The sequence below is a fragment of the Anastrepha ludens genome, chromosome 5 (genome assembly GCF_028408465.1).
Source record: "Anastrepha ludens isolate Willacy chromosome 5, idAnaLude1.1, whole genome shotgun sequence".
NCBI classification, from domain to species: Eukaryota; Metazoa; Arthropoda; class Insecta; order Diptera; family Tephritidae; genus Anastrepha; species Anastrepha ludens.
Window position 1 is genome coordinate 107,502,222 of NC_071501.1, and position 26,081 is coordinate 107,528,302.

The window sequence follows — 26,081 nt, forward strand, 5'->3', positions numbered from 1 at the left end:
GCTTACAGCTTACAAAAAGCAGCATAATAAGCATACAACATGAAATGGATAGCCTTTTACATACCAATAAATGCTTGGTTTCGCAGGATTTAATTTGAATAAAGTTTTCACCGTTGAAGTTTCTCAAAAGCTTGAAAACTTTGTTTGTAAAGCTTCTGGCTTTTTACTTTTATGAGAAAATTAATGATTTTAGGAATAATTAATTTATATTCATTGAATTGAAATTACGTGGGTATTTTCGCTATATCATTTTGGAAACCATGACCTTTAATAGCTCTAAACTTTCAATTTTAAATAGCGTAAGACTTCACATATTTATGTTTCGGCCCACAATCCTCACGAATGCAATTTATTTATTATTAGTAGCCCACAATCGTATTTCGGAAAGCTTTGTGCTTTGTAATATTTTACTATGGATTTCTCTAGCCTTTAAAAGCTCACAAACAGCGTGCACTTAAGCGAGTAAAAAGCTTTCAACACAAAATATAATATTTCAGCCCTCAGAAAGGTTTGCGAGCACACATTTTAAAGCACTCAAAGCATACAACCCGAATTCACGCAACTTTCACGTGGCTTTCGTGTGCTGTGCGAAAGCTTATAATTCAGCAGACATCATTACTTCACATTCAATACTTACTTACACAAAAGCTTTCACTTCACTAATGGATTATGCGTTATTACGTTTTGTTTTTGATAAGTACTACCATTTTAAAAATATTTTTCGTTTGAGTTTTATCATAATTTCAATTTAAAAATTCAGTCGCCATTTCAACTACCACATAAAAACATTGGCTTTGGTTCTCCCAAAAAAAGAAACACTAATTTTAATATTAAAGTAAAAAATTTGGCATGCTTTCATGTTATTGTTTCTAACGACGCGCAAAAATTTCTTGGTGGGTTTGGCGCACTTTCGTTCTTATTTATTTATTTTTTTGTATGTTGCATATTCTTTTCCAATACGTCTGCTCTCGTGAACCCTAAACTGGTTTACCTCTGTTCGTGTAATAAATTCGAGTTCCGCCCTCCGGCCTACTTTGCTCTTCAAAAGTCGCTGATCTCGCCTTCAGTCTCTGGATATGTGCAGGTAAACGGATTCATAAGCCAATTGCACAGCCCCTTATCCTGACGCTTCTTCTTCACCATTGTAATGCGATTGTGATGTTCTTTCGACAGACCTGACGTAAAGCTACTTTCATCGCTATCCCGCGCTGTCGCCACACTATGATAGCCGCTCTCGGCGCGTCGCGAAATGCCCGAATGCTTGGAAGTGCGTGGCGTTGACGAGTCGTGACCGCTGTCGTAAGCCTCACAGGAGGTATTTAGTGGCAGCAATGGTAATTGGGTTTGAGAGGATGTTGGCATGGCGGCGCCACCGACGCCTGGCAGATGCTCTTTTTCGAGGGAGGGTCGCTTAGAGGGTGAGAGTAGCGCTGCTTTTTCATCTACTTCGCAGATGTTCTCGTGTTCCATGACGAAGGGTTTCTCCACTTTTGGCAAATTCGGATCGGAAGCACCGTCGGGATGGCGCAGAGAAGCATATTGTTCCATGCCGGCGATTTGCATGATGCCATTCAGGCTGGGCAGACTGCCTTGGCTAGGACTGCGCGAGGGTTGTCTGTAAGTGAAAAAATAGACAGAGGAGAGATATGTTGATTATTCAGCAGGGATTTACAACAATAGGGACAAGATATGTGCCATTTGAGGAGAGTAAATGAAGGTGAAATCAAAGCGTTCTTAAAAGGAGGGTTAGTGAAATAAATAGAAGGTTAAGGTAAGCGGGCCCGAGTTAGGTCTGAAATAACAAAGAAGTTAGAGAAGATAAATTAAGGAACAGAGGTGCTGATACTACTGATTCAGATTAAGTGGTAAGAATTCAACGGACGGAACCGGAGTTAGCACAGTATAGGAACAAAGGAAGCTCGATGAGCTCAGAAGAAGAAAAATATATGTAAGAAGACTGCCCTTGGGACTGGCTAAGTTTATGATTTGATCTATGTGAACATAGCCCAACCAAGAACTAAAATACTGCCGGATTTGTTCCAAAGCAATTTAGTCAAGAAACAAAGTACAAAAATATAAATGATTAATATTAGAGGATCAGCAATAAGAGACCAGAGAGGAAAGAATATTATGGGAAGTATTTATGATAAAAAAATAAGAGCAAGAAAACATCAAAAGTTAACTTAAATAAACAGAGCTGAAAAAAGTCTGCATCATTTAGCGCACATTAACTCATTTATCGCTGAAATCAATAGCTTCCAGCTCCCATTCAGTACTCACCGCGGGCTTGGTGGCCTATAAGGCGGCTCACTGCACACACTACCTGGACCCGTATTGAAGCGGTAGGCGGGTTCACTATACACGCTACCCACATCGCAGCCGCTGCGGAAGACGGGCGTCACTTCGGCCATGGCCAGCTGTGAGGTGAAGATCTCACGTAAACGCGCTAATTGATCGAATTGGTTCCTAAATGGAAGTAGAAAAAATTTACATGTATTATCATGCATTCAAGCGAAACGCTTCCCATATCTTACCTCGTTCTTTCACCCATCGCACAATCGCTAAACGCATCGCCGGCCATGTTGAAGCTCGACACAATGGACATGTTGTCAATGTGACTCAGCGCGGACAATGGATGCTCGCTGCTTAGCAGAGAAAAGGAAAAGAGAAGGAGAAACAATATGGTTGTATGAATTTTATGAATACATAGTAAGTACTTATACGCTGCCCAGCCACATGTGTATAACTCACCCGCCCATTGTGCGCGCTATTTCCTCCTCTGTCACCTGCAGCCCACAATCGGACATGCCCATGCTGTGTTGGGAGTAGTGATGCGATGATTGCCGTGAAGGCGTATTGTGTTGCAGCTCCTCTTGGCGTCGCAATTCTTGTTGCTGTTCACGTTGTTGTTGTTGGTAGAGCGATTCGCGTGACACATGTCGTGACAGTATGCGATGCAGACTTTCGTGCGAAATTTCACGCGAACCAAGTGGCTCGATTAGCGGCAACGCTGGCGGCACCTCCGAGGGTCCACTGTCCTGGTCCTCATCACAGTCTGCTGGCCGATCGCTTTGGTGTCCACTCACACCAACACCTTGCTCCGATGCCGCCGTAGTGCCGACTTGTAGTTGCTGTGAAATGGTGCCATAACCAGTGTGCGAGTGCGTCGAATGTAAATCAGTCTCATCTTTTGTCGTCGTTTGGGTAAGCCCGAGCGAGCCGGTGGCGCTGGACTGTCGTTGATGGTACAACGCCTTGGAGCCACGTATCTCCGCGGGTGCCGAGGCATTCGTTGTGCTCACAGCTGTTGAAAGACCCATGGCAATGGCTTGAGCCAACTCCGCCTCGCTGGCGCACAAAATAAACTGCTGCTCAACGGGTAGCGAATGTTGCTGTTGCAATTGTGGTTGTTGTACAGTGCGCTGTTGGTGTGGCAATTGCCTTGTGCTTGTCGCATACAAATCCTCCGGTGCGTCGAGTGACTTCTGCTTGAGCTGTGACATGTGGTAAGTAATATTGCGTAGATGCTGCGCTTGTTGGTCGCGATGAGCGGCGTTGGCAACGCCATGCGTGGGCGATGATGCTACCGATGTGGTTTGGAAGACTTGCGAAGTCTGGTTCTCCACCCATTGGCGTATCATGGATTTCTTATGCGAATCCATGAAGCCATAGCCCTGCACTTGTGAGGGCGCTGTAGGCAGATTACCGGCGGTCAGTGAACGGGTGGATTGCGACTTCGGGCCATCGATCCACGTCTCGCACTGCTTCACATGATTGACTTCGCGCATCAAATGACGCGCCTCAGCCACCTTGGCGCGTGAAACGCGCGGCCCATCAATCCATTGCTCTTCGCTTATCTTGCGCATTGGACTGCCGGGACAGTCGAGTGCATCGGAAGTGGCGGCGACAACATTTGTGCCACCACCCACGCCTGGGCGTCGGAGCGGCGAGCCTTTAGGTGACGGCACATTCGAGCCTTTCGAACACATCATCGCAGTCATGCCGGTGTGGCGCAAAGCGCCTGCAACTATCTTTGGTGAGGAGGCTGAGTGCGATAGTGATTTAACGCTGTGCACGGGTGAAAAGAACTGTTGTTGTGGGTCGGCGTTGGAAGTTGCCCCTTGAAGCGGTTGTTGTTGCTGTTGCACTTGTTGGGCTGGTGTTGGACTATTGACGTGGCCGCGTTTAAGGCTGCCATTGCGACTAGATGCATTAATGGTGGGACTTTGGGGCGCTGCTATAAAAGAATGGTAGGCGGCGGGAGGTAAAACAAAGAAGGGAGAAGTAAGAAGACAAAATTAAAACATTTGTAAAAAAAATTCAGCTGCTATGCAGGGTACGCAGTCATAACCTGCGTGGTCGCCCCTTTCACTATCCACCCACCTTTTTGTGCAGCCGACTTCTTTAGTGTGCTCGCTGCACCACTTTTCGCCGGCGACTGTTGCTGCTTCTCCAGTCCACTACCTTTCAGCGCTTTGCTCATCACACAACGATTATCGCCACTGCTTAGCGAGGGCAAATACACCGGCGGATGTTCGCCATCCGTCGCATCGTCGCTCGGACCCATGTAAATGACGGTGTCTGCAGATAACTCGGAGCTGGAAGGATCTGCGCCAGAACCAGCCGATGAGCCAGTCGATTGATGTCCTAAGTGGAAGGAAACAAGGTCAGGAAATAGTGAAACAGGGCAATAGAAGACGTGGGTATTGCAGAAATACTCCTATGTGCAAACATATGTATGATATTCACTCGAAGAAGAGGGGTAGTGACAAAAGTTTCCTAACTTTATGATATTTTGCAGGTGCATATTTTTTAATGTTAAAGGGTAAATGTGGAAGTTTGGAAGAAAGAAGTAAAATGTCTTTTCTTAGCAGACAGTCGGCGAAATTATCGGCTCATATCTTCTGAATATTGGTATTAAGGTTTCTTAAATATGATACTATGTTAATTTGCTCAAAGGATACAGTTTCCTCGAATACAGTGAAAGCCATTTTACGCATAGAATCTGAACTGTCAGTCAGTATCATAACTCCGCGTAACGAAATTTGCTGAAAAATCCCATTTTTCAAAATCACTACTATGTATATAGAAAGTGGGCGAAGTTATTGTACAATTTTGGCCATTTTTAACTTTTTTTACTGGTTATCTTAAAGGAAATTTTCCAAGGAAACAGATTTTTTTATTTAAAAAACGTGTTTTGATTTAATTTATTAATAACATTTTTTTGTTTTTCGTTCCATTTTTTTCTTGTTAACAAATTTTTCTTGTTAAAATTTTTTGTTTAATTTTATTTGTTTAAAATATTGTTTTGCTTAAAATGGTTTTTTAGTATATTATGATTTAAAAAAAATTTATGTCTATTTTTTTGGTTTAAAATTAATTTAATGGACTATGAATAAGTTCGTGCGGTTTTTTTCGAAATTTGAAACTTTATTGACGTAAAATGGTTACAAATTTAATATTCAAAATATTGTCCATCGCTTACTACTACTTTTTCCCATCTTTCTGGCAATTCACGGATTCCCTTTGTGAAAAATTCGGTCGGTTTTGCCGCAATCCACGAATCGATCCATTTTTTGACTTCATCGTAATTACGGAAGTGCTGGTCAGCCAGGCCATGTTGCATCGATCGGAAGAGATAGTAATCGGATGGCGCAAGGTCTGGACTATACGGCGGGTGGGGTAGGACATCCCATTTGAGCGTTTCTAAGTATGTTTTGACCACTTGTGCAACATGTGGCCGAGCATTGTCATGTTGCAAAATAACTTTGTCGTGTCTATCGGCGTATTGCGGCCGTTTTTCTCGCAGTGCTCGGCTCAAACGCATCAATTGTCGTCGGTAGACATCCCCCGTAATCGTTTCATTCGGTTTCAGTAGCTCATAATACACAACACCCAGCTGGTCCCACCAGATACACAGCATAACCTTCAGGCCATGAATATTCTGCGCCGACGTCGATGTTGAAGCATGGCCAGGGTATCCATACGTTGCCCGACGTTTTGGATTGTCGTAATGGACCCACTTTTCATCGCCAGTCACAATTCGATGCAAAAAACCCTTTCTTTTGTGCCGTTGAAGCAGTTGTTCGCATGCCATAAAACGGGGTTCAACGTCTCTTGGCTTCAATTCATACGGCACCCAATGGCCTACCTTTCGGATCATTCCCATGGCTTTTAAACGTTTGGAAATGGTTGATTGATCAACTCCCAAAGTTTTTGCAACCTCTTCTTGCGTTTGAGCCGGATCTTGATCGAGCAATTCCTCCAATTCGGTATCCATGAACTTTGGCGGCGCACCCTCGCGTTCTTCGTCTTCCAAGCCAAAATCACCACTTTTAAAGCGTGCAAACCACTTCTGGCACGTTCGCTCAGATAGAGCATGCTCACCATAAACTTCCACCAAGATACGATGACTTTCGGCTGCTTTTTTCTTCATATTAAAATAATGAAGAAGAATTCCCCGCAAAAACACATTATTTGGCACGAAATTCGACATTTTCAAGTGTGCTAAAAATATTGTTGTTTACGCTTCAAATAAAAAACTTATACTGACGTTTGTGCCTTACGACAGTAGCTCTCCAATGAATGTTTGGAAATGTGGATCGATGGAATAATAATCAAGTTACGCCATGTGTTGTAAAACCGCACGAACTTATAAATAGACCATTAGACTACTCGTATAAGTACTTTTATTAAGAATAAAGACCAACGAAAATATTTTTTTTATTTCAAAAATTTTTTTTGGATTAATTTTTTAATTAAAAAGTTTTTCTTTTTTGTTAAATTTTTTTGCTTTAAATTATTTTTTTTTTTAATTTTTCAATTAAAAAAATTGTTTTGTTTTATTTTATTAGTGAAATTTTTTTGTTTAAAATTTTTTATTTAATTTTTTAATTTTCTTTGGTAAATTTTTTTATTTAATTTTTATGAAAAAAATGAAAAATTAATGGGTAAAATTTTTTTTTTTTATTTAAAAAGGTTTCTTCGTTTTATTTTATTTGCTAAATTTTTTCGTTTACACTTGTTTTATTTAATTTTTTAAGAAAAAAATGTTTTTTGTTTTATTTCATTTGCTTAAAACTTTGTTTTTCCCAAAAATAAATTTTTTAATTGAAACTTTTTTTGTTTAATGTTTGTTGTTTAATTGTTTTTATTTTGTTCGTTTTTTTGTTAAAAGTTTTCGTCTTCATAAATGTTTTTTTATGTTTATGCTTAAAATTTTTTTGTTTACAATTTTTTAAATTTTATTTTGTATTGTAAATATAGAAATACATCTTTTAATTAACATTTCTTTTTTTTTGTTTAATATTTTTTGGAGAAAAAAAAATTTTTTTTAATAAGTGAAAATTTCGACAGGTTTAAGTTACCGAAGATTTGGTTTTTGTGGGAGGGCTAGTTTGGATACATTTGGAATATGTGGCGAATTGTGGTTGCTGTGTTTGAGTTGAAAAAGCAGGCGGTAGATTTCGAATTTGTCATTAGATATTCATGGGCTAGTTTTGTATGTCTGAGCCAGATACCGGTGGTGAATCTGTGTATGTAGCATCAGATTACAGTCCCTTATCAGTACTGCGTACAAGCAGAGTAACGCTTTTCTTTCTAGTTTGAGAAGAGTTTTCAATATTTCTTTACCCAGTCATTCTGTAAGTACCTCTTGAACTTTTATCATAATGCCTAAAGCTAGAACTCCAAACGATGCATGCTGAGCGTTGTGACTTTGAGCAACTAACTCAGCTAACAAATTTTAGAGCCATTTAATCACTGAAACTTTAAAGCTTCAGGTGTCTGGTGGGGAGTTATAGTCTTCAAAGGATGACTTCGCTTGCAATATTAACCAAACTTGTATCGACAACTGGTCTTAGGGCCATTGAACCACACTGGATATCTTCAACACTAAACTTTCTTGAAAACCGCAAAGATTCAGGGTTTCTCCGCTTTGCCTAAGAATTCGAAATTACTAAATATTATCCTATCCTATTCCACACTACTTTTGAAGAGTAACGAGACACTTTCAGGGCCTCTAAAGGACCTCTGCTAACGGGTATCCTTTCACTTCGACACATTTCCTCCAGCCACATACATACGTAAGTGAACTTATGCCATTTATCCAAATGCAAACACGTCGTATATGTAAGATTGTGTGTGTATGTGCAAGACCCATATTTTAATTTCCCTGATTTGCACTGAGAATTTACATATCTTTCCAAGGCGATTGTTGGTCGCTTTTCGAGTGTGATGCACCATAGTACCTACCTCCATTAACGCCCGCCGCCAATCCTCCCACACCTGTTTTGTCACTTGGCATTGGAAAACGATGCTTACGCCGACGCATGCGATGTATGCGTGAGGCCAGTTGTATCGTCGTCAGTGCATCCGTGTGCGACTGCATGCAAACGAAAGGACGAAAGAACGAAAAGAGCAAATGGAAAAGCAAACGTGACAACAACAACATTAGTAAAAAAGCAAATGTAAATTGAAAGTCATTTATCATTCTCATTGCGACACAGCAAAGTGCGATTTTATGAATGTGCAATAAATTGACCAACCGTTCAGTCAGTCGCAGTAGATGGCGAGTAAGCATTGCATCAATAGTCACTTCCATTATGGAATTGTTGCCCAATTAAGCCTCAAAACAACAATGACATAGTCCGAGCTGGAGTGCTACTCGAAAGTACCGCTTAAGAGCATACCAATTACCCGGCAGTGAAGCTCTTATTACACATTCACACGCACAACGCTACGAGACGACCAATCAACCCTCTGTCAGCGTCAACTCACCTGTGTGTGCGTCACGTGCGCCATTATGGCGACATGGCACGTCAACGGCGCCAGACAATCTTTCAACAACGGCGTCAATGGATGATCCTTGTTCGGCGGATGCCGTTGTCCACTCAATATGGCCAGTAGTATATTGCCGATGCCGGAGAGTGGCAGTCCACCGTTGCGGTTGGCACAACCACCCAAATCGATGAGATGTAAACGACTACGTCCTCCAGCCACTGTGCGAATTGAATGAAAATAAGTGCATTAAATTTTTAGCATGAAATATCTACACACATACGGTGTGCTTAGTGCAGCTGTGCATATGTGTAAGTGTGTGTGTGCAGGTGTTGCAGTTAAAACATTGGAATTCCAATTATTTTGCCGTGAGCTTTGAGATTGAACAGATAATGTACTCACCTCCGCCCTTGCGCGACAAACTGTACTGGTAGACGTGGAGTGTGAATATCATGGCCGGCTCAAGCCCGCCTTGTGGTCGCCCGGCGAGTGCAGCGTCTAGGAACAATGCGGCACGTTCGGCGGTGGGGGCACGCAGTTCGGTGGGTCCGCCAAGAAAGTCATCACGCAAATACACACCCGGCGAGTCATCGGATTCTGTTGCGCATTTATGTGAAAGAGGGCAAGGAAAGAAGTACAAAGAATGTAATTTAGTGACTTATAATTTAAGATATTAAAAAGGAGGCAAGCTTTGAGGGTAAGTTAACACAGTAGCCACAGTACCATATAAAACTAGTTTTACACTAATATCTAGGAAAAAATTGAGAGTGTGGCGGCTAATAATAAAGAGGGACACAGGGGAGAGGGCGTGAAATGAATTTAATGAAACTCTACTCTCTCACTCTTTCTTTTAAACCATTATAATTGAGAGGAATATAGAAACTGTATTTCTTAAATATACACTAAACTTACAGAAATTTGCAGAAGAGTATATTTTATATCTAAATATTCTGATTTTGAGATGCTGTTAGGCAGTCGGAATAAAGTTTATATATACACCAACATTCACAATAATAGTAGCGCGACATATTGCAAAGTTTTGAGTATTTTTTATCTTTATTTTTATTTATTTTATTTATTTATAAAAATATAGTTCATACTGTAACAAAAAAAATGCAACCTAAAGTTTCAAACTTAGTAGAAAATTAAAAAAAAATCAAAAAGTTTTCATCAAAATTTCAAACTTTTAATGAAAGTTTTTAGAAAAATTTCAAGGATGCAGATATAAAGCCCAATCAATTCTGCGATATGTTTCGTCAATTTGAACTGGCTCAAAATTGGCGTTGATTTTTGGTAATTTTTTCTTGTTGACGGAATGTTTATTATTGGGCTAAAGACTGCACACTCGAAGTTTTTCTAAAAATTCTGATTAAATTAGTTTGAAACATTAATGAAAATTTTGGAATTTGTGTTTGATCTTGTACAAGCCCTATTTTAACAAAAAAAAAAAAAAATAAATAAAAAAAAAATAAAAAAAAAAAAAAAAAATTAAATAAAAAATAATTTAAATATATTAAGTAAATAGACAAAACTTTACCATATGTGAACACTACTATTATTTTTACCACAAATAAATATATTATATTTACCACGATGTTATGTGTTAGACTGGGCTTCTTCTCTTTCAACTATTCTACACCACCTCCAAATGGCAGACAGTTTTATGGGAAGCTCTTTCATCACAGAAATGCACTCGGAAAATGGCCATTTCTGACTGAGGAGCGACTGCTATTTGAAGTCTCTTATATCATATATAAGTACATTGGGCTTCAAAAATGGACCAGTCAAATGGTAGTCACGCACGCACGCACTCGAATATGTCAGTCATCGTTTTATATAAATTTATCAGGAGAATCTGCTTAAGGGGTTATATACCTTGTGTTTTTCAAAAAAATCAAAATAAATTTTATTTCTTTATCGTAAAGTACAATCCCTTGAGAACATTTTCCAAAAATTTCATAGAGATCTGAGCAATAGATCGAAAGTTACAGCGTTTTAAATTGTGCGTCGTCACGTCCTGAGCGTACGGCCTCATGCGGCGCTTGAAACTTTAAACGCGATTATCTCAAAAACGTGTTTTTCCAAAAATGCTTTTGCGGTGGACGCGATTGCAAAAAAAGTATTCAACCGATTTTTATAATATTTTTTTTAAATTGTTCGTAATTGATGTCGCCTCTTAGTGAACGATCAACTTTTTATGTATAAATTTTTATTTTGCAGATATGAATTTTTTAATGCCAATTTTAGGACTGTAGAAGTGGAGTTTTTTAAAAACATGTTCCTATTTTCACAAAAATCAAAATATTTAATATATTGATCGTTCACTAAGAAGATATAACCCTATACTAATGAAATCTTTTCGATTTTTTGATTTCAGTTGACTTGGTGGACTTGAATCGCGTCCACCGCAAGCCTCTTCCAAAAAAAGGGTCTTGGGGGAAAACGCCATAACTCCGCCATTTTTAAATATTTTTACACAAACAAAGCCTTTTTTTTTTCTTTAAACATTGTAATATCCAATAATAAAAACTTTTATACAATAAAATTATTGCTACATATCTTTAAAAAAAACCCAACTTTCGCTAATTTCACCGGACCACAAGGTATATAACCCCTTAATCTCACAAAATCTTTGCAAAGTGCACTTTCTAATTTTAGTACGAGATTTCTGCATTTTATGTTTAAGTGACAAATAGTTTCAAAAGTGCAACAAAAGGTTAGGCATACCGAGCATAAGGAAAATAACCAAAATGGAAAAATGCTATATATTTTGATTTTGCGTTAAGGAAACTACGTATCTGGAAGATAAGTGCAAAAGCCAGGCTGCGATCAAAAATTTTAGGTCGGCAACGACTAGCTCTCTAAAGGTGTTCAAAAATGTTGATGATATCTTTTTTTCTTCGACCGCGCAGTGTTATGCCATACGAGGTCTCAGGAAGGCATGGAAGGTAGGAAACAGTTGAAGTTAGAACAGAACAGGCAACCTAATGTGGTTATCTGTGAAGTATCCTGTTCTCTTCGGTAAGCTTGTAATGAACGAAGAACGCGGAAAGACAGTCAAAGGCGAATATTCGTTGCAACCTTTTGACGGCAGTGCGAAGTGGGCCCGGGAAAAATAGTCATATTAGCCTCAGGTTTGGAGCACCTCCCATCATCGATTTCTGCAGGAGTTGCAGAGATGAAAAACATACAAAATCTGAGTTCTGTAGGCCACTTTTTCAGGAACGTAACATGCTAAGTCTAGTTTCATTGGAAAGCTTGATTGGATGCGCCGTAAGAACGAAATGGTTTGAGAATTTATAAAGATAGGAATGGACTAAATGTTTTCAGAGCATCACAATTGATCTTTTTGGCCACCGTGTGAACTGTTTTCAAGAATAATGCATATATCTCAATATAAACCTGAATCCAGCTTGTCACCGGATTTTTTATTTGTTTTATTTTTTTTTTTTAACTATGAAGGGGTCAGCTAACATTAAAAGGTTCAAGTTTTGTTGAAAATGACACTTAAAATTAAGATTAAGGTTCAAGATTAAAACAAAAATCCTTACCTCACAGGTTTCCTTTCAAAACTATTACAGACACAAGGAGAAAAAATCTTTTTTTTTTGAAAAACAAAAATTAAAAAAAAAACAAAATTTCAAATTTTTTTTTAATTTTTTTATTCAAATTAGTTTCTGTTTCCTTTTAGTTAAACTACTATTTTTTAGAAATTAGATATTTTTATATTAGATTATTAGGTTATAGAAACTTTGAGTGATGAATTGGCAGACAGACAGAGGTTGTTTAATTCCCCTCTTCATCTGATAGTCTTGGTAGAAGAATAAGCACTACAATAGTCACATATCAAGAGTTTAACGGCACCGCAACATTACGTTTGGTTCATCCCATAGCGCCAGTTCTGCTTACCAACACTGCCCCACTGGCTACATTATATCAAAACTTCAACCTTCGTATCGAAAAATATTATATTCTTACCCATTTAAGGTTTGAGAATAAGTTAAGATGGCTTCGACCCTAAGATTACTAATATTTCGATTTACTGGATAACAGCAGAGGAAGAGGCAGGCATTGGAAAGATCAGGTAGAGAAGGACTTGGCCTCACTTTGTGTGCTCAATTGGCACCGGTTAGCATAAAAAAGAAACGATTGGCGTACTTTGTTAAATTCGGTCAAAAACACGTAAGCGGTTTTCGCGCGATCACGAAGAAGAAAAAGCAATCCTGAGGGAAACTTCGGAAGAAACCAGGTATTAAATGGTTTGATTTGTTTAATGGTATCCACTGGGGCCGTAACTTTCTTGAGAATATTTATTATTTTTCCAAAATTTGTCAGGTACATTAGATACGCTTTTTTGAGCTTCAGATTCGTTATAGCGGCCCCTAAAGCCCCCTGGTATAATTTAACGACCATCCTTTTCAATTCGGCCATCGGATGCGTCATTTTGCATTTTAAAAAAGCTAACATCAATCATAATCAGCGCCTTTAAAAACCACTAAGTTAGGATTCTCTAGTCATAAAAAGAGGTAAAAAATGTTGTATTAATTTCCTAAATGTAACAGCCGCTCTCTCAAAATTTTATTTTCGGGCGTTAGGGCCCTTCGTATGCATATCGCTGTAAAATTAAAAGTTAAAAATAAGACATCCCTAATGTCACTGCAGTGGCTTTACAGTAGAACCATTAGTTTTAAAATTTAAAGTAAATTCACTGACCAGCCACCATTCGCTCAAACTTACCAGTCGCATGCGCCGCCAACAAATCCTTCGAACTTGAGTCCGGCTTCGTGGCGCTGACACCCAGCGCACTGACACGCACCGAAAAACGCGCACCACTCTTCTGACGTCGCTCATTAATGCCCTTGTAGAGCCACGAAATGGCGCAAGGAATAGCACCTAATTCGGTGGGCGGATTCACGCCACCCAACATCGTTTTCGGTTGACCTGCCAAATGCGAAGAAGGCGACGGAAAATGTAAGTATAAAAGACAATAAAACACAAGAAACATGTCGTATAGGAGAAAGTAAGAAAAATGTGCGATAAGCATTTTGAGATTACGATTAATGTAGAATTTATTGCACATTTCCCGTCGCAAATAAAACTAATGAAAAAAAAGCAAAATGAAAATGTGAAACTTACCGGAATTCGGATAGCCAATCGTTAGGAGACAACCGTCCGAACCTTCCAGCACGGCGGGTATCACCTCAGACAAAGCAGACGCACAGATATCGGACTGTGAACAGTAAGAGAAGAGAGAAAGCCGAATAAGAGATTAAAGTAAAACTTTTAAATAGTCAAATGATATGCCAGCTCGGCGCCGTCGCTTCACTCCAACTTTAAAAGCTTTCACATTGATTAGCGCACTCACCTGTTGATCCTCCGCCGTGAAGAGGCTGTCGAAAGCGAACATTTTCGGTGCCGCTACCATCGGGCCACGTTCCTGCGAAGTGGAAGCAGCCACTGCGCTCGCCGCCGACGGATCTGTCAGCGTCACTTGACGTTTCTTCTTATCGACCGCCATAAAATGCGGATGCTCGGTGTCGGTGTGTGCGTCCGAGACACGCAACATTACCTTAACCTGGAAAATGGTTGGCGAAGAAACAAATACTTTTTTCATGTGCAACAAAAAACAGAAAACAATTGGTAGTAAATTTACTATACTCGTATGACTAACACTAGCACACTTTTACTGAATGTACGGCTGTGTATATATATATGTGCCTGCCACATTTCACTTATGATTTGCGGCATTTCGTGTTGGACACTTGCAACAGTAGCTTTGTTGATTGCGATCTTAATTGCTGCGGATTGTAATTTAAATTAGATTTATGCCTTGATCACCTAATGGGTACTTCACTATTTACACCGCCTTTAAAAATGTCTGGCAATTTTGTTGACAGACCGAGATTATTAGCGGTAAATCGTAGACGGTAATTGGATCGCGTTTTTATGGCACTGCACGTCATGCAATACTTAACTTTGGTAATTCTATACGAGCACTAGAGTTTATTTATATGCGGATGTGCACACAGGTATGGGTTGCTGGGTGGGAAATTACGTTGTGTTGTACTCACCTTGCCGATGCCGTAGTTTTCCTTGTTTGCAAGTCGCCGTGCCAGGCCCGGTGGCATGGGTGGTGGCGCTCGCTGTAGCGCCCCACAAAACCCTCCATTTCGTGTGCTGGCGTTTGGCAGCTCGGCGGTGCGACTTTTGGTGGAATTGCGTGTTTGTGCAAGTTTCTGTGCAGCTCTACATGAAGAAATGTTAAAGAAATTTGTTAGAATTATTCGTTGCAATTAAATTTTTCATACAACACATTTTAAAAGTTATGGATATATGCAGATGTAAGTAAATATTACGAAATGTAATCCTAGATTACGCAATATACAATAATAAATAAATTTAGTTTTTGTAGCTCAATGAAGTAGTTAAGGGGGAGCCTGCTTGAGAGATTACAAAAAATCGATTTTTTTGTTTTTGCATAAATGTCTTCCCAAACTATCCAAGAATGTGTCCTCAAAATTTCAGAAGCAAATTCAAAATATTTTCGGAGTTTCAGAAGAAATTGTGAGCACGTCGAGCAGGTATACGAGCGGATTTTTCATATACAAAAACTTTGACGCGCGATTCCTCGGTTTTTTATTTTTACGATTTTTCCTAACTGGCGGGAAAGATAGGGAAAAAGTTAAACGTCCTGTCGAAACGAGATAACATTGATTGAATTTGGAATTAAATTCTTTTTTAGTTGAACCTAAAAAACCTTAAGAAAGTTATGATTAACCCACTTTTTAAACAATCTAAAGCGAATTTGTTTTTCCAAAAAATTATTTTTTTTTTTAATTAGCGAAAAATTGTTGAATTTCTCACCTTTTGTTTAATTTTCTTGGTTTAACTAGAAGATATACTATACCAAAATAAAAGCTTTTTGGGTTTTTGGTTTCAGATGAAAATTGCGACCTGCATCTTTCCCGCCGCACGACACATGCACACTCGAGGCGCCTCGGCAAAATGCTTGTACCACACATAATATGACATATATTTTAATGAAAAAATTTGAGAAGACTGTTGAAATATATAACAATAAAACCAGAAAGTTTCGTTTCAATCGAATATTTCTTTCCTTCCCAAAAAAATCCACGAAGAAATCGATTGTTTGAAGCCTCTAAAGCAGGCTTCCCACTTAATACTAGTCTTATTCACTGGCAGTACTAGCATTAAATGTTCAGCGTGTTTTTTTAGAGGTTAGGTTTTCAAGTTGGCACTACTTTTTTCGTAGATGGTCTTTTTGACAGCTGTCACTTGATTTATGCTCAGTTTGGTTTGCCATTTCATAATGAATAGACTTACACCTGAACAACGTTTACAAATCGTGCAAATTTATTACGAAAATAATGGTTCGGTTCGCGCGACGCATCGCGCGCTGCGTCCAATATTCGGTCGACATAATCGTCCATCAGAGTCTCTAATTCGATTAACCATGGATCGGTTTCGCACCACGTTTGCTCTAGTGGATAATACGCATCCTCAGAGACGTCGTACAGTGCGCACCGAAGACGCTATTGCTGCTGTGGAGCAGAGTATCGAAGAAGATCCGAATGAGTCCATCCGCCATCGCGCGCAGCAATTGGAGATGTGCCCATCCACTTTATGGAAGATTTTGCGGAGGTTGGTTTGCGGGCTTACAAAATCCAACTCGTGCAAGAATTGAAGCCGAACGACCATCAAGCGCGTCGCACGTTCGGTGAATGGGCCCAAAACGAGATGGCCACCGATCCCGATTTTCACAAGAAAATTTTGTTCAGCGATGAAGCTCACTTTTGGTTGAATGGGTATGTCAATAAGCAAAATTGTCGCATTTGGAGTGAACATAATCCACAAGCCATTGCTGAGACGCCGTTACATCCTCAAAAAGTCACTGTTTGGTGTGCTCTATGGGCAGAGGGAATCATTGGTCCATATTTCTTTAAAAATGAAGCCGGCCATAATGTTACAGTCAATGGAGAGCGCTATAGAGCCATGATTAATGACTTTTTCGTGCTTGAATTGGACGATGTTGATGTGGACGACCTTTGGTTCCAACAAGACGGCGCTACATGCCATACAGCCAACGCAACAATCGATTTATTGAAGGAAACTTTTGGTGAGCGCATTATCTCGCGCCGTGGACTAGTGGCGTGGCCTCCAAGATCGTGCGATATAACACCGCTGGACTATTTCTTGTGCGGCTATGTGAAGTCGCTTGTCTACGCAGATAAGCCCGAGACGATTGACGTCTTGGAAGAGAATATTCGGCGCGTTATTGCTGACATATGGCCCCAATTGCTGCAAAAAGTGGTCGAAAATTGGGCCTCTCGGCTGGAATTTATTCGAGCCAGCCGCGGCGGCCACTTGCCCGAAATCATTTTTAAAACATAATGGCAAACCCTTATCTTTATAATAAAGCTAAATTCTTGGCCATAACATTATATTATATACGTTTTATTTCATCTTGAAAACCTAACCTCTAAAAAAAACACCCTATATTATGATACATTAGGTTCTTTTTAATTTAGATGTTCCCTGACTAAAGATGGGAGTTGGTTGAATCCCAAAATCATTCAGTAAATTTTCCGCCTTGATGAGAGATGTTCAGTCTTGTCTTTGCCAAGGCAATACAGTTACACAAGATATGCCCTGTGGTTTCATCATCCTTCAGACGGAACCGACACTGTCTCATTCCTAATGCGAATTTTTGAGAGATGCTAATTTAAGTAATAGTGACCTATAGAAGCCCTAATATCTTCCTAACATCTACTTTACCAATGTTTTAAGTTCCCTATTACGGGTAAAAGGTCTTACGAGGGGTGCCTTTTATATGTCGGGATTAGAGAACAAAAACAAATTTTAATCATCGAAAATCACTTTATTGTTTTCCAAAATATTCTCCAGATCTATACTCTTTTGCATGCGTTTGAACCAATTGTCGAAGTACTTTTGCCACTCTGAATGAGGTACCTCCAAAACATGCATTCTGAATGCCGCAACCGCTTCTTCCACGTTGACCTCTCAGTTTGTTTTTGACGTACGGGAATAAAAAGAAGGCATTCGGTGCCAAGTCAGGACTATACGGCCACGGATGACCTATTAATTCGATGTTTTGGGTGCTCAAAAATGCAGTTGTTTGAGCCGATGTGTGAGAGCTCGCATTGTCCTGGTGAGCAGTGATCCGTCTTTGGCGATTGGTTTTCCTAATTTCTTGGAAGACAACTGGCAAACAAATGGTTGTATACCACTCAGAATTTACTGTTCTGCGTTGTTCTAGTGGTACGGTTGCGACATGTCCAGTTTTTCCGAAAAAACAGGCAACCATTTGCTTGGAAGTGCTTCGTGCGCGAACAACTTTTGTTGGATTTGGCTCATCTTAAAACACCCATACAGTCGACTGCTGTTTACTTTCGGGCACATACGCCTAAATCCATGATTCATCACCTGTCACGATGTCATAGACATGTTTCGAAGCCCCGCGATCGTATTTTTTGAGCATTTCCTTAGACCAATCGACACGAGCCTTTTTTTGAGCGATTGACAAATTGTGTGGGACAACGCGAACAAATTTTTTTGACAGTCAAATGTTTATTCAATATTGAATGTATGCTATCCCCACTAATGCCTAAGATTGTCTCAATCTCACGATAGATCACATGACGATCTTGCAATATCAGTTCGCGCACAGCATAAATGGTTTTCGGAACAACAACTGATTTTGGACGACCTTCATGAAATTCGTCTTGGAGTGAACTACGACCACGATTGAATTCACCATACTATCGATAAACACTGGTCCTTGATGGAGCTTCATCGCCAAAAATGAATTAAGTTCATCCATGCAATGTTGCTGAGTTAATCCACGTCGAAAGTTGTAAAAATTAATCGCACGAAAATGTTCTCGATTTAATTCCATTTTTGGACCGAGATGAATCTTTTAAGTTACTGTAAACAACACAAATAGCACTGGTATTTCAAAACGTTCTGAGTACGTAAAAGCCAAAAAATGTCAAACTTTGCGATACAGCTGTCAGTTGCCAGATTGCAACGCCAGGGTTGCCAAATCCCGAAATATAAAAGGCACCGCTCGTATAGGTCTTTTGGCTTGACGAAGTTCTTATGTAACTTCCCAATGGAAAATTCTGGAGTATTCTCCAAACTATTTACCCTGCTTTTAGCTTCTGCCTAGTTGATACGGTTCTGGGTATCCGCAGCTGTTTCATTACCTTTTATTCCAGAGTGATCCGGAACGCAGCAAAGTAAAATTTTATTTGTTGCACTAAGTTACTTAAGATTGCTAAAGCTTTCGTCCATATTGCACGTAATTAGCTGTTACAGTATCGGCACCGTAAACTCTAGTCTCAACGGCCTGTCTTGCATTTTCGTCTTTGCGCCTTCAGCGAAGAAAAACTGTAAAATGTACCGAGTTCTCTTTTTATTGACTTCCATTGTTAAAACCCTATTACTCACAACTGAATGGAACAAACAGAAAACCCGCCAACTATTTTTTTTTAGTGTGAAATGTCTTCTTCTTCTTAATTGGTGCGATAACCGCTTACGCGATTTTGGCCGAGTTTAACAAAGCGCGCCAGTCGTTTCTTTCTCGTGCTAACCAGCGCCAATTGGACACACCAAGTGAAGCCAAGTGCTTCTCCACCTAATCTTTCCAACGCAGAGGAGGCCACCCTCTTCTTCTGCTACCACTAGCTGGTACCGCATCGAATACTTTCAAAGCCGGAACATTTGTATTCATTCGGACGACATGACCCAGCCAACGTAGCCGCAGAATCTTTCTCTCGAACACCCCAAGCGTCGCTTCATCGTATGTTGTCATCGTCCAAGCTTCTGCGCCATGTGTTAAGACGGGCATGATGAGAGTCTTGTAGAGTGTTAGTTATGTTCGTCGAGAGAGGACTTTACTACCCAATTGCATACTTAGTCCAAAGTAGCACTTGTTGGCAAGAGAGATTCTACGTTAGATTTCAAGGCTGACATTGCTAGTTCCTAAATAGACGAAGTCTTTTACAACCTCGAAATTATAACTGTCAACAGTGACGTGGGTGCCGATACACGAGTGCGCCGACTGTTTGTTTGATGACAGGAGGAACTTCATTTTGTCCTCGTTCACCACCAGACCCATTCGCTTTGCCTCTTTATCCAGTTTGGAGAAGACAGAACTAGCAGCGCGGTTGTTAAGGCCGATGATGTCAAATGTCACCTTGACAAATTTTAAAGTGTTTGATCGATATTTTAGGAGCTATCGATCACTACAGTCATCTACCGAGAAAATAATGGATTTCCTTTTCGCAAACTAATATTTTCAGGACTTGGCCAAATATGCCCCCTCCGCTTAATTCACTACATTGTATTTTCTACTGTGACTAAATTAAAATGTGACTTTACTTAAAACTTTTACAATCTTTATTTATTCTTTAAAGTAATTCTTCTTCACCAAAATACAAAAATTTGAACAAAATTTTAAACTCTATTTTTTAACCGCGCTCAGTTCATACAGCAGTTTACGTTGAATCTTTTCTATGCATTAGAAACGATGGTTATTTTTTTTAAGTTTATTGAATAGCCAGAAGTTCTAGTAATTAAAATCAGCAATACAATGAAGAAGAAGAAAACAAAACAACAGAATAACAACCTTATTTTTCGCCACACACTCCCTTATTTCCACCTGCCTTCCTTCGCACATCCATATACAAATATTATTTCGCCAGTCTGGCAGCCGCAGTTTAATTTCTAAGTCCAGACAACGTAACTTATATTTTTATATATAATAAAATAAGTACGTGCGCATGTATGCGGTTGATAAATCCCCAAAAGTGTTGTCTCAGCCAGCCCAGCCGAATGCCAGCCGTTGGTTGCGAATGAAATGAACCGAACAAAACCAAAAAATCCCGAAATGCAATTATGATACCCCAACATAATAACCGTATTAGACACGATGTTAATGTCATTAATTAACACACAACATTAATACATGGGGAAGTGTTTGGGGAAGGAGGTGTACCTGTGTGTATGTACTCGTACGTGTATCAACATGAAAATAGACCAGCAAAAACCATATACGAGTGCATGTAGACAAGAAAGAAAACAAAAGCTATAATAAATGTATGACTACCGCCACTAATGGGATGGAAGAAGAATAACAACTTCCAAGGCAGCAACATTTTGAGCTGAAAGGCGAATTTGCACTTTAGAACTCTGCTGTTTAAATAACTTCACTGTATGAATTTCAATAATTTAGCCATTTAAGTGTTAGACCAGGAACCCGACACGCCACAGAGGAAGACAAGAGCAGATTTACAATTTAGATAAACTCTGTATCAACTGTATGCGGCTTCGGTGAGTGGTACTGAGTAGATGAAATTTTGGATAGACTACATAACACCAGTTACAAGCGATGAGCTCAACTCTGAATACACCTAAGGGATTGGCACATCGGACCATAGACGTTTTAGTTGGGTGAAGATCTCACACTCATGTGTTAGTGGCTTAGTTGGTATGAAAGAAGGCGATACGAAAGTTGGTAATGAAATTAAAGCAAATGTTTTAAGGGGCCAGATACCTGTAAAAGGCCAAATTTTCCCTGATTTTCATTAAAATTATTTAAAATGAAGAAGTCAATATATTATCTTCAAAATTGGCGTACAGTTTATTTATATATTAAAATAATAAAAAAAAATTAGTTTTTATTTTAATCATTTAAAATTGCGGATGTATACGCAATTCTTCCAGGATGGTCGTAGCGGGGCTTCTCAATCTACGGGCATTGTAGCATCAGCGTCAGTGACCAGAATACAAAATACCAAAATTTTTTTGTTTATTAATGTCCTAATTTCTATATGAATTAAAAAGCAAATGGAAAAAAATTCGCGGAATAAAATGCTTGAATAAAAATGATTTTTTTGGCGAATTTTCGTACTATTTGTGCTTCGAAAAATTTATTATTTTTTTTGAACAATTTTCAAAAACTTGTATTTACATAGAAAGTAATATCATAAAAAAGATGTGTGCAAAATTTCAGTGAGATCGGTCAAGAACTTTTCGAGTTATCGTGGACGCCAGTTCGAAAAATATAGTTTTGAGGAAAACGCGTCTAAAGTTTGAATAAAACGTAACTATACCCCTCCCAGCGCTCGAACGTAAAGAGTAGAGTCGTCACGGTTGACGATCTATAATATAAGAAATATTTCCAAACATTTTTTGATATATTCTTAAAGGATTATATTAACATTTTATGAAAAACATTTTTTTTTTTTGAAATTTTACAGGTATCTGTCCCGTTAAGTAATGGTAACCAAGAACGCAGCCGTCTTAATTGTTAATTGCAGGAATTTCGCTTCGATTTTCGTCTTGGAAAAATCGTCTTCTTACTTTCAACAAGAAACAAAAGCAAATTTAAGAAATTTAATTCAATTCGGATTTGTGCGTTAAGAACTCAAAATACTGAACTTCCAAGCTTTTCCATTCTTTAAATATTCACTTTTAGAAGAAAATAAAAACTAAAATGCTTTAAAGCTGTCAATTTTAGTACCAATTCAAAGCATCAAATTCAGCTACATTTTTCGTTTGTTTCCATTCTCTTTTGAGGAGATCAATTTTCCAAACTTCAAAGCGCATAAGACAAGTATTATCAAGAGAGACTACTAACCATCGGCGTTACGGGTAAACGCACAAAGAATTTGAGACCAAAAAATATGCGGCGGCAAAAACAAAAATCAGTAAAAAAACAACAATAACTCAAAAGCCAGAGCTAAGAACGACGAATTTGCGAACAATGCAACACCAAATTTCACTGCCTCCCAGCTACTCGCATATTTCAAAGGATTCGCACCACATGCAACCGAGCGCTCAGTGCGCGTTGGTTTATTCTACGAGTGCTACGCAGCAAAGCAAACGTCCCAGAAGCAGCGATAAGCAGCAGACATGCAAAACGATAGCGCAATAGAATGGCAAAGCAGCAGCAGCAGCAGGAGCGGCAGCGGCGGCATACATTTAGGCAGTCAAGCAGTCAGTCAACCGAGCTATCAAGCGAGCTTTGCGTGAAATCGAGATACCCGAAAATATTAAACAAAAAGAAGTGGAATTTGGACTGACGGCGGCAAAGCCAATGCTGCGGCGCAAGACAAAATCCCTTTGATGTGAGTGTGAAAAAAGCAGTAACGGCTGCTTTTGAGGCGAAGCAGCCCAGCAGAGCTAAGCAAATAGAAAGGCTTTTTTCGTTTGCCATAAGTTTGCATGCTTTGACTGCTGCGCTTGCCTTGTCGTTTGTTCGCTGTATAGTTACGAAGTAGAGGTACTGCCTCTACTGCTCCTGCTGCTCGTGCTGCCACAAGGATATCACTGTTCCGTGCGTCAAGCAAAAAATAAAGCACACAAAAATCCATGCAAGTGGGTGAGAATTTAGTAAAAAAATGTGTGGATTTTTGAATGAAAGCAGTGCATTGCTTTGGGCTTCGAATACGCTTTGTGGTTGGTCTGTTTTGAGCTTTAGCGAATTCAATATTAGTTTTTTTTTTGTTTTTTTGTGAAATGGCACTTGGGCGGAAAAAATTAGAAGTCAATGCCATTACACCACAACTCGTGTGATAAAGGAAAAGTGAGGGAAAATGGCAAAGAAAAAAAAAATGTACGAGTTATTTCACTTTATTTAATACGAAAGCTTAAAACTTAAAGTTTTCGAGTTGGTAACACCAAGTCCATCCTGAACGAATCTTCCAAATACGCTTAAGAATAGCCTAGTTTCACTTTATTGTCTTAAAAATTTTAGATGTAGAATAGACGCCGAATGCAGAATGCTGTTTGTTAACTTCTAATTTTCTGCTAAACCTATTAGGCATAAGTACATAAAATGGTTCATCCACTAGCTACTCTACGCATTAAAGGAGCGCTAAGAACAACTCCAACAGCGGCTCTCGAATATTTGACTTACTACCGTAGACCTTTTTGCAGAAAGCATTGCATCTGCAAAATCCTGCAAAGTCTCCGGGACAACTAAAAGCCCTAAATGAACTCTCATACAGAACATTGGCATGGCTGAATAAACTGAAGCAATAAAGACCGGTTTTTAAAAGGTAAAAACGGTTAAAGAGTACTATCGAAAACAAAACAACAACACTTTAGCTCCAAACGCAACACACTTAACTTTTACGCGGACGGTTCCAAAGTGACTAGTGGAGTAGGCGCTGGGATATACTGCCCAGATTTAAGACTAAGGAAGTCGTGTAAGCTTTCAGATTTCTGTAGTCTATTACAGGCTGTGGTTTTCGTAGTTCGAAAGGGAGCAGATCCAGCTCGTGTTACTACTGAGACAAACTTCAAAGTTAACCTTTATATAAATAATCAGAAAGCCATTAAAGCATTTAAAGACATCGTTTAGTATAACGTCTAAGATCGGTCTTCAGAGCAGCGAGCCAATAGAAAGGTTTATAGCGAATTGTATGCTACATTTCTGAGGGGACGAGGTAGTCTTGTTAAAATGATGGTCTCTCTATCCTCGGATTTTGTCAACGAGATACCAAAGTGCATACGAAATTAAACAACGAACTAGACGAAAACTTTATCGGAAAATTCAGTATAAGATGACAAAGTAATGGCGCAGCGTAATGTACGGAGAAGGGCTCGCGGGAAACTTTAAAGCACCTTCTTTGTGGATTCCTTTGTGAATATACTGCGGTATTCAAAACACGCTTCAAATATTTGGGGGCACCACATTTAGACCTATTGAAAGAAATCTCAGCAGTGGGTTAGAAATGTCTCCTTAAATTCACAAAAGAAACAAACACCATGCAGGTCACTTTTTTCAAAACGCATAACTTATAAACTCCGTATGGTATCGCTATGGACCGAACCGGTCTGCAAGTTAACCTGGTCAATCTAACCTAATCTTTCAGGGTCAAATATTTCAAATTCCTTCAGATCAAAACAAATAGTGTACAAGCTTCTGTTGATTTTTGAGGCTTTACTACTTAGGTTGGGTTAAAATGGCTGCCCAAGGAATGGGCACACTTGGGCGAAGAAAACAAATTCATCCTTTGTGGTACCATTGTGAAGAAAGTAAGGTGGATGAAGACCTATGGGAAGAAAGGAGTGGCCGGTTAGAGGTGGGGGTGGGAGTGCGTTTAGTGTATGTGGATTATGAACGATGACAATATGCGGTTGCACTAACCGCTTTATGCTGCTGATGAAGTTTATCAGATTTTTAATGTCAAGGCTTGTTATATCAGCAATTGTAGCAAAGAAGTAAGAGCCAATATTCATAAATCTTAGCACTGCGTGAGCAGAGCAGCTAAGCAGAAGGTGCTGATATGATTCCATCTCATTCTCCAAACATCCGTCGCAGAAAGGACTCGAAATAATTCCAAGTCCTACAGCATGCATTCCTCGCGCTTTTGGTCCTGTGAGAACACCCACGAAGTTCGAGCGATTGTTTGAGCACTCCTAATCCAAACATGGCGAGAAGGATTTCGCGACCTTACAAGTTTGAGTACTTGCTCGGCACTCGCTACGCTCCATCTTTCCAGGAGCAGACCGCAGGTGGTCAAGGGGATTCCAATCCTCTCTCTTCGTGGTGTAATTAACTAATATGTGCCTTGTCTGGCAAGCTCATCCGCATCACAGTTTCCCGCAATGTCGCTGTGTCCGGCAACTGAAATGAGCTTAATATCGAAGAATTCGAATGCAATCGAAAGTGAAGCCAGACATCCTTGATTACCATCATTTACCCAAGGACCCTTCTTTCATTGCGGTTACCACTGCTTGGAACACACTGCGGTGATCCGGTAACCTGAATTTGAGTCTGATGGGAGCTTCTCCCAGAATACAGCTCCGCCAACCTTTCCTTCCAACTTCGATCCATCCGTGAACAAGTACTCGAGGCCCTGTCCACTCCTCCCTTGATGGAATGTGAGTGAAGAATGTTACGCTTGAACTAAGCGAGTATCTTAGGATACATGAGTGCCCATAAGTGAGGTTGAGCCTATAGTCTGAGCCCCTCAGTCCGATCTACAGGTACCACATTTAACATTGCGTTAAGCGCTAGAGTGGGAGTAGTTCGAAACGCCTCACTGAAGCTAAAGAGGCTTTATTACTTGCGGGACGAGCAATCTTTCAGTTAGCGTACGAACTCCACACCGGAAGAGCTCCAGCGTGGAAGTTTCGAGAGTTCTCGTTTGTCGTATCTAGCGAATATCTCTCCAATACTTCTGACATGCATCAGGCCTATCGAAGTGAAATTTGGTTTACCTCGTTAAAAATGACGGACAGGCATT

At 39.6% G+C, this 26,081-nt stretch overlaps 1 protein-coding gene across 1 annotated transcript in view; it reads right to left on the reverse strand.

Moving 5' to 3' along the window:
• Positions 1-268: 268 nt before the first annotated feature.
• The window catches only part of LOC128864833 (kinesin-like protein CG14535), a 33,927-nt gene continuing 8,114 nt past the window's right edge, over positions 269-26,081 (reverse strand). The window contains exons 2-13 of the mRNA XM_054104591.1: positions 14,850-15,024; positions 14,144-14,353; positions 13,915-14,008; positions 13,516-13,719; positions 9,181-9,375; positions 8,779-8,999; positions 8,254-8,383; positions 4,384-4,647; positions 2,752-4,234; positions 2,535-2,642; positions 2,281-2,466; positions 269-1,615 (exon numbers count right to left, since the gene is read on the reverse strand). Of these exons, the coding sequence (XP_053960566.1) occupies positions 1,042-1,615; positions 2,281-2,466; positions 2,535-2,642; positions 2,752-4,234; positions 4,384-4,647; positions 8,254-8,383; positions 8,779-8,999; positions 9,181-9,375; positions 13,516-13,719; positions 13,915-14,008; positions 14,144-14,353; positions 14,850-15,024 (3,844 nt within the window). The 3' untranslated portion in view covers positions 269-1,041. The remainder of the gene's footprint in view (positions 1,616-2,280; positions 2,467-2,534; positions 2,643-2,751; positions 4,235-4,383; positions 4,648-8,253; positions 8,384-8,778; positions 9,000-9,180; positions 9,376-13,515; positions 13,720-13,914; positions 14,009-14,143; positions 14,354-14,849; positions 15,025-26,081) is intronic.